General features: G+C 41.3%; 1 protein-coding gene across 2 annotated transcripts in view; it reads left to right on the forward strand.

Annotated features, from left to right (window-relative positions):
• Nucleotides 1-16,567, forward strand: part of ARID5B (AT-rich interaction domain 5B) — a 193,025-nt gene that overhangs the window by 170,196 nt on the left and 6,262 nt on the right. For both annotated transcript variants that reach the window (XM_070782166.1, XM_070782167.1), the window contains one exon: nucleotides 13,346-13,544. In XM_070782166.1, coding sequence (XP_070638267.1) covers nucleotides 13,346-13,544 — 199 coding nt within the window. The remainder of the gene's footprint in view (nucleotides 1-13,345; nucleotides 13,545-16,567) is intronic.

Genomic DNA, 16,567 nt, shown 5'->3' on the forward strand with positions numbered 1-16,567 from the left:
AATGTCTGGGAATTGCTGCTCTACATGTCTTCTCTTTGATGTTTCTGCCAAAGAAGGGAAGAGTATACTGAGATCTGTCCCGGAACCCGAACCATTTATGCTTAGGTCAAAGAAAAGGCTGAAGCTCTTGGCTACAACTGTGTTGGGTGATACTGGCAGATTTCATTCATTCTTGCTAGTTATAGGCTGTGCTCACACAATTAAGACAGAAATGACAAGGTTGGGGAAAGGCCACCGTATTCAAGAAAGCTCAAGGAGTTGTAAAGGGCCAGGATTTTGTGAGCAAACATCTAGCCTGGAGATGCCCTTAACATCTGATTGGAGTTCGTGCTCTGCTGCCCGTTTACTTGGGCTCTCATTTTCACTCTAATACAGAGACGAGCTCCTCCTCCTATTTCCCTACCACCAACTTTGCTTTCCTAGAAGATGGAGAAGCAGTGAGTGATTACTATGCATTATCCACCGATTTATTTTTCATGCAGTGTGGTTCATGTTGCCAGTAAATGTTTTCTTTTTTCAACAAGAAAAAAGTAGCTGGGTCCTCAGTAAATGTTGCTTGTATATTAGCTGGACACTTTTGGTTTATTAATGAGTGTAATAATGAAAGTACAGGTTGCTGAAAAGAATCAGTGTTTTTATTTAAGGCATAGCAGAAATGGTACGATGCCTGTGAATGCGTCATTGTCGCTGAAGGCCTGACGTGTCCAAAACTTGCCTCTGATTGGTTTAAATCAAATAGGTCCAAGCACTTCATAAAAATGTCTTTGTCAGCCTGGTTTTGCTTCCAGACCTATTCATCTCTGTCAGTTTTTAATATTAGTAACAGGTTCCTGGCCACAGTCCATTAGTATTGCACTTAATTGCTCGTGTTACAGATGATCACTAATATAAAAAGCATTAATGTTTCCCCATCGAAAGATTTGCCGTGTAGATATCTCAACTCAGCAAAGCTTATGAAGTGTGGTTATTCTAGACACTTCTTGTTCAGGATTTATAGATAAAGTTACTGCAGATTACAGTGCAAAGAAAAATACCCACCTCCTCCAGTGCAAGACACTTCTAGGTGGAACATTTTCTTTCTTGTCCAACTCTTTATTTAAGATGCCCCAAATCAGTTTCTTTTATCGGTAAGGCAACAAGAAAGGAAAATAGTTACCTTAACAGAGTTCTCTTAGCTTGATTTTCTGGCGTAGTAATTCATTTTAAAGGCTGTTTTCACATGCAGATTTGTTTTCTTTTTCTTTTAATGTTTTTTAAGCACATGCACGGGGGGAAAAGTCTTTACACAGAATACCAGATTACTGGTTTTAATTTTCCTGAATAAATTACATGGTCTGTTTCTATGGAGCACATGAAGCTGTTACTAGGGATTTTAAAAGGAGCATTAAGACAGAAGTACTTTATGATGTGCTTTTCTGAGTACTTAGAAAATCAAAATCATAAACAAATGTATTTGTGGGGGAAATGAACAATTATGCCTCATCTTCCTGCATACGTAATGCCCAATTTCCAACTCTACCCTTTTGCTTTGCCCGTAAGCATTCCTTGGGTGAGACTGTCATGCTGCTGGCTTCCTTTGCAGTTACTTGTTGGAGGGGTGGGGGGATTATGAGCTGCACCCAAGCCCCATGCATTTGGCCGGAGCCCGAGTGACAGTGAGCTGCGGCTTCGGCCTTTTTCTCTCAGAAGGTGGAACCCAGGGCGTGGGAGGTTCACATTTTGAGTTAAGAAATGTGTTTTAAGGTAAAATGCCAAAAATACATCAGGTTCTAAGGAACTCAGCTAGTAATATTGTGGGAAAAAGCCAAGGGAAGGGGAGTTACAGTTCTCTTCATGTCTAGGACAAGATGTGGGATGTTCTTGCTCATTTTGATGCCCTTGAAGTTAATCAGTATGCAGTTCCGAAGGCCACAGGCAGGCTGCACAGATCTGAGGCAGCCTCTAGCAATCCTCTAGACAGTGTTACTCAAGTGAGGTTCTCCTGTGAACAGGGCAGCAATGAATAAGCATTGAGACACTTACAGAGCAATTTACCAGCATAATTTTGTGTGTCTAATTTTTTTAAAAATGAGGTTATGCATGTTGTATGTCTTTTAAAATTTTCGTTTCCTGCTAATTCTTTTCTAAAGTGTTAGTCGCTCAGTCATGTCCAACTTTTTGCGACCCCATGGACTGTGGCTCGCCAGGCTCCTCTATCCATGCGATTCTCCAGGCAAGAATACTGGAGTGGGATTCCCTTCTCCAGGAGATCTTCCCAACCCAGGGATGGAACCCAGGTCTCCTGCATTGCAGGCAGATTCTTCACTGTCTGAGCTACAAGGAAGATCCAGTTCCTTTCTATGGTATTTTACAAATGTGTCAGTCAGAAATAGGAAATCCAGGGTTCCCGGAGCAGCAGCGCTCCACATCCGTGGTCACAAGCTTACGTGTTGATGGGCGCAGGTAGCATGGTGAGCACAGGCAGCCCAGGCTGGGCAGCAGGAAACGGGTACGCACAGCCCGGCCAGGGAGGCCTGGTGGGATCAGCTGACACTCGCTGCCTTGGGAGGATGCAGTCTCAGTGCTTCCAGACCTTCCATGTCTTGGAGATAATTTTTATGTGAAATCACCCAACTTACAAATATTGGCTCTAATATTTCTGAAAATATTTTATGTAAACTAAACACACCTGTAGGCGCAATGTAGCCTGCGGGCTGCCCTGTTCCGCAGGGACTGAATGACTGCTGGCACTGAGCTCATCCAGTCTCTGCTCAGACGCCCTCAGTGGGAGGGCAAGGAAGGCACCCTTCATCTGTACCCTCGCCTTCAAACTGAGCAAGACACCTGTGGCTTCCCATCGACTCTACCTTACCTTCTGGGGCTGACTTATTCCACGTGCTCCATTTTCTCGGTGATGGGTCTTCATACGCTTGGCAAAGCTCCTCTGACGTCACATTTTCCTGTTCCATTCATCCAAGCCTCAGAGCACAGTTTATGGGCTTTCACCAGCTTGGCTTGCTCCCATGTAAATGCCTCCCATTCGTGTCACTCAGAAGATCCAAAGCTGTTCCAGATGTTGCATATAGTATTTCTTGGGATGAGGGCAGTGTCAGTCTATCAACAGTGCCTAAGGTGACTTTTGAAATTGGTAAGAAGCCCTCTCCTATTGGCCAGTTTCTTTTTCTTGGGTGGGATAGATTTACCATTTGATTGACTGTCTTTTTCCTTTGCTCCTGCCCTCAAGAGCCAATTGGTGTTTTTTTGAACATCTACCAAGATTGGGGTGCAAACAATGAGGAGGTGCCCATGCTACCACATTCATGGAAGAGACTGTTAAGGGAACATGATGCTCCCCAAGAACCCAGGCTCAGCCTCAGAACTCTCAGTATGGCATCTCATTAGAACTGGGAGGTGCTGTGACCTTTGGCTTACTTATCATATGATCGAACTTCTAGTCCATACATACATGAAAGAGTTAAATACTTAAGGCTATAAAAACCTTATGTAAGTAAGTTGTAATAGATACAAATAAGTTCAGTGAAAGTCGCTCAGTCGTGTCTGACTCTTTGCAACCCCATGGACTTTACAGTCCATGGAATTCTCCAGGCCAGAATACTGGAGTGGGTAGCCTTTCCCTTCTCCAGGGGATCTTCCCAACCCAGGGTTCAAACCCAGTGTTCCCGAATTGCAGGCAGATTCTTTACCAGTTGAGTCACAAAGTAATAGAGATCAAAGAAAGAAGAGAATTTCCAAAAGAAATGAACAAAGTCTTTCAGGGGAATCTAGAATTTGAACTGAATTTTTTTTTGTATTGAAGTATAGTTGATTTATAGTTTATAGTTTTGGGCTTCCCTGGTGGCTCGGAGATTAAAGCACCTGCCTCCATTGCAGGAGACCCGGGTTCGATTCCTGGGTCGGGAAGATCCCCTGGAGAAGGGGTAACCCACTCCAGTATTCTTGCCTGGAGAATCCCATGGACAGAGGAGCCTGGCGGGCTACAGTCCACTGGATCTCAAAGAGTCGGACACGATTGAGCGAAGTACTTGTACTTGATAGATGATTTACAGTGCTGTGTTGGTTTCAGGTAAACAGCAGAGCGATTCAGTTATAAAAATACACATATTCATTCTTTTTCTCATATAGGTTATCTCAGAACATTGAGTTTCCTGTGCTATACAGTAGGTTCTTGTTGATTATTCTTTATATAATAGTGTGTGTATATGTTAATCCCAAGCCCTTGATTTATCCCTCCCCACCACGTTTCCACTTTGGTAACCATAAGTTGTTTTGGTACCTATAGGTCTGTTTCTGCTTTGCAAATAAGTACATTTGCATCATTTAAAAAAATAAGTTCCACATTTAATATCATAAGATTTTTGTTGTTCTCTGACTTACTTAACTCAGTATGATAATCTCTAGGTCTATGTATGATAATCTCTAGGTTTATGCATGTTGTTGCAAAAATAATATTTCATCCTTTTTTATGGCTAATATTCCATTGTGTATATGTACATCTTTATGCATTCCTCAGTTGATGGACATTTAGATCGCTTCCATGTCTTAGCTGCTGTAAATAGTGCTGCAGTGAACACTGCAGTGAGCACTGGGGTGCATGTATCTTTTCAAATATGATTTCTTCTGGGTGTATGCCCAGGAGTGGGATTGCTGGATCATATGGTAGCTCTATTTTTAGTCTTTTTAGGAACCTCCATACTGTTCTCCATAGTGGCTGTACCAGTTTATAAACTGGATCTTAAAGTGATTAGGTTAGAATCTAAGGTAGATCACTATATACTGCTTAAAATAATTCAGTTGTAGAACTCAAAAACAATAAACTATATTTGAGGGCAAGGACCAAGTGGTATTAGCTTTCCTTGAGACTTTCCTTGAGACTTACCAGTGCACCCAGTATAGCATCATGAACATATCAAGAATTAGGGGTTGAATGAATTAAATCCAAACAAAAAGGACAGTTTCCTCTAGGATATGTGTACAAAGAAGTAGGGAATGAGGTGCTGGAAGGGGCTGTCAGTAGAGTTCTAAGGCTGAATTTCCAAGCTGGATGCACCAAAGGCAGGTCTTACAGTTTATCCTCTCAGCGTCTGTTCAGTCTCTTTTGCCTTGAGGTCCAGTGGGGAGAGCGTGCGCCATCCTCATCCATGTAGGGTCAGCCAGTCTCGGACTTGGCATCTTCTTTGTAAACACTGTCTTGGTGATGGGGGCTCTGGCCTAGGGGCACTCTGTTGGTAACACTTCTGTAACACTGCCACTCAGACATTCACCTCCCTTTTCCCCACACCCACAGAAGACCCTTTATCGGCAACCAGCAATCCCCCCAAATTGTTATAAGACACAGCGTTGAGATATTGCTGTTGCTTTTCCAATGATACCCCCTCAGGCTTGTTCTTATAAGGGACCTGAATTGGCTGGATGTAAGCCCTTATGCCTGGAGCAGCTTCTCATCAGTAAAGAATTTCTCCCCAAAGGATGGTCAGGTAATTTCATAATTAGAGCCTCTCTCTGTATCACTCAACATGCCTAAAATGCTCTGATAACTTTCCAATGCCTGGATTTTTCAAGAAACTTTTAAAAAGGAAAACAGAACCGTAGCCAGGGCCTGGAGTAGAAAAACTGGTTTCTGTTTTTAAAAAAATGAATAAACAACAGCCTTTGAAAAATCTCTATTTAAAAATTCTTAAATTTGCCTCTAAATGCAAGTTGTAATTATTAGAAGTTGGAGTTTACACTGTTGAGTGTAAAAACACCCTCAGGCACAAACTAATCAAGTGTGTATGTCATGCTACGAACTACAGCAAGTTCTTTGTTTGACCCAAAAAAGGCTTGCCAAACAGCAGTTTTTTCTTTGTCAAGTTCCTTTATTGTCTCCTTTTTATTTTCTTGCTACTCCCCTACCCAACCCCCTTTGAACCTCACTGTAGTATTTAAGAAACTTTGCAGATTCCAGGTTTTATTGATAGTTTTCATCAAGCATGAATTTAAATTTGAGAATAGATTAGGTGTCTTAGTCCTTTTTCTTTTTGATAAATAACAAGAGGTTTCTACTTATGATTTTCTGTCCTCAGGGCTTTATCATTAAGATTAAATAACTGTATTCTCAAGCATGCCACTGCACAAACATCTTTTCAATTATGTGAGTAACAGATGCCTTCACAAAGGCACTATTGAAAATTCAGAAAGCATGTTTCCAAAAAAGAAAGGGGAAAAAAAGTATCAGATGACAGAAGAATGTAATTGTTTACCATTAAAATATATCCTTAACTCTTCCACTGAAAACCTCTTGGAACATTTTGTTTTCGTACAAGTTATTACAAAGTTGGATCAAAATGATACATGTTTGGGAGATTGTTGAACATTTCAGAAGTCTGGAACCTGTGGTATCTCACTTACATGGGAATTCAGTGCAATAGTTGTTTATCTGCTTTTACGGATGGACACTGCCTGCTTTCATGGGGAGAGGTGGTGCACATCATGTTGAAAATACTGTAGTTATATTTGTCTATTATTCTTGAAATAATGTTCATCTGCCCTTGAAACAGATCCATCCAACTTGATTCTGAGTCAGTCATTGTTTTTGAATTAAGAATTGTTACCACCTTTGCTGGGGCATTGTGGAAGCCTGGGTTGCTATTTACCATCCGTGCCCTCTGTTGTGAGCACATATTTTAATCCCTGGGATGTAAAGTCAGCCTTTCTTAAATCCATGTCAACTTTCTTCAGTGTGGTCTTCCCTGGGAAGCTATAGGACTGACTAACGCCAGTCTAGACCCTCTTAGAAGAGGCAAGGAGGCACTGCAGAAGTAAAGCACGAGGAGCACTGAGTCTAGCTGGGGAGGCCATGGGAGCCTCAGACAGGGTAAGAGCTAAGTGCTGCAGGCTGGGGTTCGTGGGAGATGTGATTCTCGCGTTCCTCTTACGTCTAACATCAGGTTGTGCTGGATACATCCAGGGTTACCACCTTTCGGAGAGTCGTGGCGTGGTTATCCTGGCGTACGGGTACGAGGAGCAGTGTGGCCAGTGCTCCAGCCATAGGGCTGCTCCTATGGGACCGCCGTGGCCCTTGGTGGAATGGCCGGTGGAATGGCCATGTGTGTATTCTGTAGGTCTGCTGGCTCTGAGAAAAGGAGGGTGCTCACCCTGATTCTGCCTTAGGAGCTTGGACTTCCCTTAACCCAGGAGTGATCATTTCGGTATTTTCCCAGTGTTGGTGCTTCTCAGATAATTTCTGAAGATATACAGCTACCTTGCTGAGATGAAGACAGGTCAGAGAGGCAGATCGTATTTGAACTCAGACTTTGGCACACAATAGCTATATGCTTTTCACCAGTCCTTTAATAGTTATTTCACACTTAACCTCCGTTTCCTCCTCAACAAATTGATGATAAGGTATACAAAGTGCCTGGTGTTATTAGGAACTTAATACATGACCCAGCTGCTATTAATACTGTAATGCCTAATCAATATGTAAGACAACCAGAAGTTTCTTTCCCCACCCTCTGACCTCATCCCCTACCCCCACAGCCCACATAACTTCAGTTCAGGGACCTGTCATCCTGGACCTTCCTCTGCACACTGACCCTCCTTCATGAGAGTCAAGCCACCGACTTGATGGATCCCAACACGTCTTTCCTTTCATTGCTTAGTTAGGTTCACAGTCACTCCACGACTATTGGAAGGTTTCAGAGTCATCAATGGGCCTAAGAAACACCCCTCCTGCCACTTCCAGGGGGCAAATGGAGACTGTCAGTGTCTTCAAAAGGTCTTCATCTTTAGCTTCCCCCTGAGTAAGAAATGAAGCCCCTGGTAAACTAATCATTCTCTTAAGGAAGTGATTTCTCTGAAGACAAGTGGCCATGTTTTGTTGTTAATAATAAGGGGCTGCATACCTTTTTGGTCTCTTAGGGCAGAATATAAATGATGCTCTTTATACCTCCTTCCTCTGTAAAGAACTCTGGACAGTCTGCCCTTGGTAGTTCGTGGCTTAACCTAAGTCTTTGACACAGAACCTATGTCGTGTTCTCCCACCGTTTTCTTTGCTAAGGTGGGTCCTGCCATTGACTTGTTCTCCATGGCCTACCTGTGAGCATGGCACCTCCTTCCATGGTTTGCTGTTGAAAGCTCTGAGTTCACATCTTCATCTGTTGGAAGGTGACACCGAAGTCCTCTTTCTCATCTCTCTCTGTTACTGACACTTTGCTCCTCACACACTGCACACCAGTTTTTTCTGCTCCACTAAAACTCACACTGTAAAAGGGTAGAGATCTTCATCCAGAGCCCACATTTGTCATAGATGGAGCTTGGCTTATAAAAGGACAGGAAAGAGCAGCCCGATTACCATTATATTCAACCAGTGTGTGTTCCCTGAGGAAACATTCTGACTTCTCCTCACCTTGACAGAGCTCATTTGTGTATTAGACTTTAGTTTTGGTACCTAGCTTCCCCCCCGCCCCAGCTAATGCTCTTTCTCCATTTTTAGAGTGATGGTCTGACACCTTGAGCTGGAGGTGAACAGAATGTGAGATTAGAACTTACCGTATTTCCTGCAACCTTAACAAGTTTGTGTACTTTACCTTTGAAAAAGAATAAATATGCCTCTCTTGGCTCCATATCTGGTGAAAGATTGCTTCCCACACTTCACAGCAAAGTTGTGTATTTTCAGTTTCTGGCTGAGAAGGGAAATGTCCGGCCAAACCTTAGAATTTATCAGCCCTGGAGTCAACTTGAAGGTATAATGACTCCATTTGGGATCATATCAGGTCTGAAGCCCAGTGGAACCAATGTATCATTTCCTTTCTACTGACATGGAAAAACGTACTCGTTATAGTTTTTTAGTATAGCAGTAGTAGCATTTGTGGCCTGATACATACACCAACATTTTTCCCTCTGCCCCTAAAATATTCTGCTCCAAGGGCACTGGTAGATCTCGAGGCCTGGGATTTTTGACTGATCTGATAGCAGAAAAGTGCCTATGAAGTAACTTGGGTGAGTCTGAGGTTCAAACGCAACCCTAAAGACTTGCTGCTTCTCCTACTCTTCAGACTGAATCAGTCCCAGACATTATTATAATATCATTTTTCAAAGCTCTATAAATAGATAGATTCTCATTTCTCCTCTTAAGCACTGTTTGCTAAATGTTTTGGCCCCAAAGTTCAGTCATCCCATGCAAGCATTAATCAATACAGGAGACATTAGTGGTCACTCATTCTGATGAGATCTGACAGTATTCTTCCTCTGCCTATGAGGAGGGGAGGGGAATGTTGCTTAATAAAGATGAAGGTCTTTGCTTCTTTTGTATGAAATGCAAATGATGAGGACATGTGCGATATACATTTCTTGAATGTGAGGCTGCTGCTTTTTGTTGAGAAAGAGAGGCAAGGCCCTGGAGGATTTCAGAATTTGTAAATATAAAATTATCTGCCTTCGTGTTTAAAAATAATAATAAAAGGGAGAAAGAGTTGGCAGGTTGCCGGATTACTTACATTACAGTAATAGATTTGCTGACCCTTGACTTCTGCTGTAGAGAAATGTATTGAATTTTTCATAATATCAGATGAGGCAGATCTAAAACCCCAGTATACTGAGCACCATTATTTAACTTGAGATTTAACAAAGCCGAAATCTTTTCAAACCAGCAATTTCTTGTATGATGATAATTTAGTGGCTCAGATGCTAATAAATCAAGGTTATAATGCCATTGATTTGTTAATTTTAACTTGGGTTGATTGTAAGTCATCTTTATTTAAGGAAAAAAAAAGGAGAAAGAAGGAAAAAATCTTGCTTTTCACAGCGACTGAATTTAATAAGAATCTCCATGATAGCAAAAGGCTCCCCTACTGTTTCTGCTTTGGGGTGGAAAATGTTGTTCTCGTATTATTCCTAGGGAAAAATAAAATCTCATGCTGCTACAAATCTTATGCCTATGGAAAAATGTTATTTTTTAATACATAGTGGCTTACCTTTTTCAGATCCATTAATGGCATCGTAAATAAGCATTTTGCTAATCTGAAATGTGAAATCTGGGTAATAGTAGAGGCCCATTTATCTGCCTAGCTTTCAATCTTCAGACTACATTAGATCGGGGGCGGGGAATCTCTCTGGATTTCCTAATGAATATATTGCTTCTCTTCCCTATTACTTCTACCCATCAAAAACCCAAACCACATTCTTAAGAGTTGCAGCCCATTGAAAATATTTCTCCTGTGTAATGAGTTCTCGGGGGCTGAATGCATTTTTGCTTTTATCTGTACAGTTTAGAAGCTGATTAAATCTTTGTTGTACTACAAATATTTAAGGAATAATCTTCCGCAAGGCACAGTCATTTTGCATTATACTAAATTCTTTATACAATACAATGTTTCCTGCGTTGGGCAGTGTTGACCTTATGTTGGCCACCCTATTTTTAATGGTATCACACGTACGTTAAACATTTAAATGTTTAGAAACCTATACTAGCTTTCGTCCTCTTGTGCTGTAAAAACTTCTAATAATCAGATGATAAGATCATATCCTGTGGAGTAATTGTGTTGTACCATGACAGGGTAACTGAAAAAACATTCAGTGAAAATTGCACCAAACGGAAATCACTATATTAACAGCGATTGTTTGTGAGCTGGGTGAGAGACCATGAGCTGTTCTTCAGGGTTTAGCTGGTCATATTTCTACTTGTTTCCTTTTAGCTGCTGCCTTTCTTGTTTTATTTTGGGAGCTTTTATTCCCTGAGCCACTATAATTATCTTTCAGTGATTTAGAAAGGAAAAAAAAAATCACTCAATTGACCTTTATACACACATACACACACACCCACACACACCCACACACACACACACACACCCACACCCCCCCCTCTGGAAGCCTTGAACAAGCAGCGTTTGTGTTTGGATTCAGTTTTACCTTAGTCATGCCTCTTTCCAGATACAAGAAACATTTAATTCCAGATTTCCTGCTTCTGGCTTCAGGCCTTTGACCAGCAAAGTGAAATGTATTTTTTATTGCTGCCGTCCAGCCAGCTGCTGAGTTGAGTGAAGGGAAGAAAAAAAAAAAAGAAAGGGAAAAGAAATGAAATAGAAATGTTGCCCTGCCTCTTCAACTTGCAACACTGTATAAGGAAATTAAAATCTCCCTAGCACCCATCTACAAAGCTGGGTTGGCTCAGGACTCTCAGGACCCGTGGGAGTGTGGCGACTCTTGGTGCAGCGGCCACGTTATTCTGTTGGTCTCTGCTTCCTCTCCTCTCCTTCCCCACCCTCAGGTAATGCTGACGGGAGCCCCTCATGGTGTCACCATCTCAATTAGGGAGTGGAGCTGGAGGGGAGAGGGTGGTACCAACAAACAATAACCATTGAAATACCCAGGCTTCAATGCTCCTTGGGTTCCCATGGCAACCAAACAAAAGTAAAACAAACCTATCTGTCCTAACAATAAAAATATGTTTTCATTAAAGTCAATTTAACATATTCTTCCTAATTTAAAATATTCAATGCATTTTGCTCCTGGACAAAAATCCCCAACCTGCCACTATTGAAGGGAATGAAGTCGCTGGCAGAACTATGCAGATAAAAGCAATTAGGGGAATGTTGGGGACTTCACAGATGAGACGGAATACATTCAAGTATGAACAGGATTGCTTTTTTCTTTCTTCTGCTTAGTTATGCTTTTTATTATATAAACATTAACTGTAATATTACAGTGGGAAGCAGGTATTTGGCAGCCACATATTATTTTAGTAAGTCTGCACAGAGAGAACAGTTTCCAGTTTTAGCAGCTGTAACATGTTTAAACTCAGTTTGTAATGGGATCTGAAGATAACTATTCCCCATGGGCTGTGTTGATCTTCATGGCTGGCCCACTGCCAGATGCAGGGCTCGAAACTATTATTCACGCCTTCTTGCACATACCTTGTCCGAGCATGCTCAGTAAATGAATTTTTTGTCTACTGTGCTGTAAATTGGGATTTGACTTTCCCATAATTTACTTGGTATTTTATTAAAGACTGAAATATTACGATCACAAATATCCCCACATTTGTACTCAGAACCCTGAACAGTTGTGTATGTTTAAGTAGTTAAGATCCAAATTGCATAGTTAGAAACCAATATCAGAATAGCTAACAAATATTCAAACCAAAGAAGGTTTTGCCTGGGAGTCTTCGTTTAAAAATAATTAGGGTTCCCCATATTTGAACAGATTTATGTTGTTTATAAGCCAAGTACATTTTCTTCATTGAGTCAACTTGTCTTATTTAAAACAAATTATGTTTGCTGTATTAAAGTTCATATTTTTAAGGCTGAGTCTTGTATTAATCCCACAGTGAGTCATTAATCATACCAAATGCATTATAAAAACTTTAATCATTGAAGTTGAAACTGAGATTGTAATGCAATCCATCCCTTTTAATTACATCAGCTATTTTTCCCTTTCAGATCAAGCACTATGTCGCAAAGGGAAAACAGATTAAAACTAGAGCTGTTTGATGTTTCTCTTTTTAGAGCAATTTTATGTACTTTGTTTTAAAAGTTATATAATTAAAATGCTTGAATTTTTCAGCCCTCTGGTTTTTGTGGCTTGAATGTTCTGTCTTCCTTCTCTCTGGGGCCCTCTTTAACTTGGTACCCCAAAACAGAGCTCCTGGTCCTGGAGCCCCCTACCCACCTCAGGGCTCTGGCTAAGACAGCCGCCTCTCCACTGGGCTGTGTTTGCCTTGTGTGACCTCTTTATCTTAAGCGTCTGGTCTACATTTTGACATGAATGAAAACAAACTTTGGATAGGGTAACTCAGGCAAATTATTTTATCTTTTTTGGGCCTTAGTTGCCTCATCTGTTGAAACAGGAATAACAACAGTAATACTAATACTCCACAGGGACATTGCACATTGTGGATATTACATGAAATAACCTGTATAACGTATCTAGGCCATTACCTTGCAGAATGTAACCCTCAGGGGCTCTGACTATTACTGTTTTGTTCACTGCTGTATCTTGGTTTCCAGAACACTGCCTGACACATAGTCGGTGCTCAATAAAGAGCTGTGGGCACAATGGTAATGAATGGCAGCTTTTGTTATAGTTGCTGTTATTGTGATGTTGCTATTGGAATTTGGCCAGGTTCCATGGACAGTGATAATGATGTGATTTTTGGATGTGTCCACTTGTATCCTTGGTGTACAGATTTGCAAAATGAGAAAGAGGTCTTTTAAAGAAGTATATAAGTTACCAGGTGCTGGTTTTGACCGGGAAAGATGAAGGCACTTGATAAATTGCTTGTACTGAGAAAAAACATGCACCCCCACCACATCGACATTGCTACTGGCATTGCCAGCCTGGCTGATCCTCTCTTCTGATGCTCTTTCAGGTTAATCCTGCCGTATGAAAGGTTTATTAAAGGAGAGGAAGATAAGCCCCTGCCTCCAATCAAACCTCGAAAACAGGAGAACAATTCACAGGAAAACGAGAATAAGACAAAAGTATCAGGAGCCAAACGCATCAAACATGAAATCTCTAAGAGCAAGAAAGAAAAAGAGAATGCCCCAAAGCCCCAGGATGCATCAGAGGTGAGTTGTGCTCCTCTACAGAAGTCTGTCTGGGAGGTGGGGCCTGCCTCGGGGTCTCCTGGAACCTTGCACTCAAAGCCTCATCCCTGCCCAAGACAACACCAGGCTGTGAACCCTAACCATCTGAACTTCACAGGTCCCCCAGGAGTGGGCCTTCTGGGGCAGTGCGAGTGTTGAATGGGATAGGCCAGGAATAGGATCTGGAAGGAAGCAAAAACATGGTGTAGAAAGCTGAGTGCAGAGGCCGACTTCAAGACAGAAGGAGTCAGAGCTTCTGCTCTGAAAGCCAAGGGACTCTGATGTGAAAAATGTGCCCTTTCACAGCCAGTCTGTCTGAGGAGTGGGTGTGACTTTAAAACACTCACCCGTGGGATCCGCCGTGTCTCTGCAGAACTGTTTGGGAAACTTCAGAGGCTTGTTTGCCTCTTGTAACTGACCTCTGTGCAACAGCCTTGGGTTGAGACCAATTTAGAAACATCTTAAGTACATATTATTTATAGGGGAATTTTGAAGTGGTTCCTCTGAAACCATGATTATCTCTCTTGTTAACAGGTAGTTTCTGAACCTTTTAAAATAAGTCCCAGCTACCCACAGCCCCCAGCAGCCCTTTGGTAGAAGCCATTACTGTCAGTGTCCAGCCAGTCATGGGGGCTGATCTGGGCTCTGTTTCAACATGAATAATAAAAAACTCTGCTGCCCATTAAAAAAAAAAAAAAAAACAAAACTTAGCAGCCACATTTGGAGACAGCATGTTCTGAGATTCAACCCCTGAGGGAATTTTGGTCCTGATATTAAACACCCCCTAAAAATCAGGTTTATAATGAACACGTAAGAGACTCCCTAATTAAACATTGGCCTAAAACACACAACACACACCTCAATCTCCTAACTAGAAATTAACTTACCCAACTGACTCCTGTGTAAGAAGATATTAATACCAAGAAGAGAAATTTGTTTTTTTCTTTCATAATTATTTTAAACTCTAATAATTAAAAGGGAGGAAAGGAAATGAGGCAGAGGTTCCTAAACATCTGCAAGCTTGCAATATAAATGGCCAAAAGCAAGGAAATTCCAAGTTAAGGCTGACATTCCATTCTTCCTTGATCTTGTTGGCTGGCTGATTCATTACAGGGCTTGGGATCAGTGAGTTCTATTAGATACCGTATGCACAGCATTGCCAAAGCACAAGAGGACAAACTGAGGACCCAGAGGCCAGGTGACCTTTGAATGGCTCCACTCTGGGCATGAAGATTTGTGAGTTGAGGGAGGAATCCTCAGCCATGCCCTGAGCCCATCAGCTGGGGAAGGACCATTGTCAAGAGTCAAGCCTGATGCCCTGTGGGCCACAGAAACCCTGAAAGCCTTAAGACTCCCTGTTTCCTATAGGCCCCAACAGGTTCTCTCAGGAACTATGAGTATCTAAGTGACCAAGGTCATTATGATCAGGGTACCTAAACTACTTGGAATCCCACACCCTCTCCAAGGTTGACCCAACGGTAAGAATTGCGCCTCTCATCTCCTACACAGACTCCTGTTATTGAGCGAGTATATTTCTTTTCATTGACTGTGTTTTGGAGTTTGAATTTTATTGTTTTTATTGTCATTGTTTTTTTTATTTTTGATGTTTTCAATGTGAAGCAGTGAACTCAGTGGAATAAAAAGCACTTCTAGTCAAACCCACTATCTTCAAGTAATCGGATTTCAAGCTTTGTGGGGGAAGGTACCATTTAACATACCAAGACAAATCATAAAATGCCATCCTAGAAAAAGGGTCCTTAACTTTTTTTCTGCCTAGCTTTAAAAGACTTTCTATACCAAAAACTAGAATTTCATGCAACTCAAGGCCTCGGTCACATAAATATCAGTGGGACTGAGAATCCCCCACAGCCCCATAAGAATCTCTTTTAAATCCAATTTGCCTCTTCCCCTTACCATTCTCATTTTTCTGTATTTTCATGTAATATATAAGCTCCAGAGACCAATGATGATTGTTAATGTAGAACAAATAATGATATTTGTACTGGAAAAGGCAGCTATTAGTACAAATAGCAAAAAGGAAAAGATGATAAGCATCCTTAGAAAATAGGGATATCTTGAAGTGGGTTTAAGGAGAAATCTCTATGAAATGGGTATGATTCCTTAAAACTTTTGTTCCTATGCATCCCTCCACCAGCATCCTCAGTCTTGCCCCAAAATGCTAAAGGAAAGACGTGTCCACCACTTAACAACAAAGAAGAAAAACATTCATGAATAAGATGGAGGGAGAGAAAAAACACCAGCTTGATACAACTGTTTTGTGACTGTTCTCCCCCACACACATGTCAGGGCAGAATAACAGAAGTTTTGAAAGAACTTGCCAGTCAGCTGGGTCCCAGATGGAAAGTTAAGGTGACCTTCTAAGGTCAAAGTTTGCAGAGCTACACAATGCAATGAATGGGTCGAATTGTGCCCACAACTTCTGTCAACGGGGACACATAAAGAGCATCCATCTCATTGACTACAATGTATTTCAATGAACAAAAAAGCTGTATTTGTGGTGGCACTCACTGCTTGAATTCTGACAACTTCATTTTCAGCTTTAATGGATATGGAGTTTGCTGTAGCCTAGAAGGACTGAGTCCTTCTATCCCTTGGGTAGACGGGCTGATTTTGCATCTGTATAATTTTTCAGTATTTTAGTCTTACCTGCATGTCATCTGGCTCTGGGTATAAAATAAACACTTAAGCATCACTAATTTTATGCACCATAAAATTTAACACATTAGGACGATACTTGGTCTCCTAAAGAAAAACAAGCGATTATAGTAAGTTTGTCGCTTGTTGACATGGGGTTGGATTTTGTAAGATGCTTAAAAAAAAAAAATCTTTCTCCAAAGTGTCATAAAGCACAACATGTAATTTAAAACCCATTTGGATAATTGACTGATTTGACAAGAAGACAACCTCAGAATTAAACTGTATATTAGAATCAAGAAGGAGTGATATGATTGTACACCAGCAGTATGTAACACTGTGCTGTTTTG

Source organism: Bos indicus, chromosome 28 (genome assembly GCF_029378745.1).
Source record: "Bos indicus isolate NIAB-ARS_2022 breed Sahiwal x Tharparkar chromosome 28, NIAB-ARS_B.indTharparkar_mat_pri_1.0, whole genome shotgun sequence".
NCBI lineage: Eukaryota > Metazoa > Chordata > Mammalia > Artiodactyla > Bovidae > Bos > Bos indicus.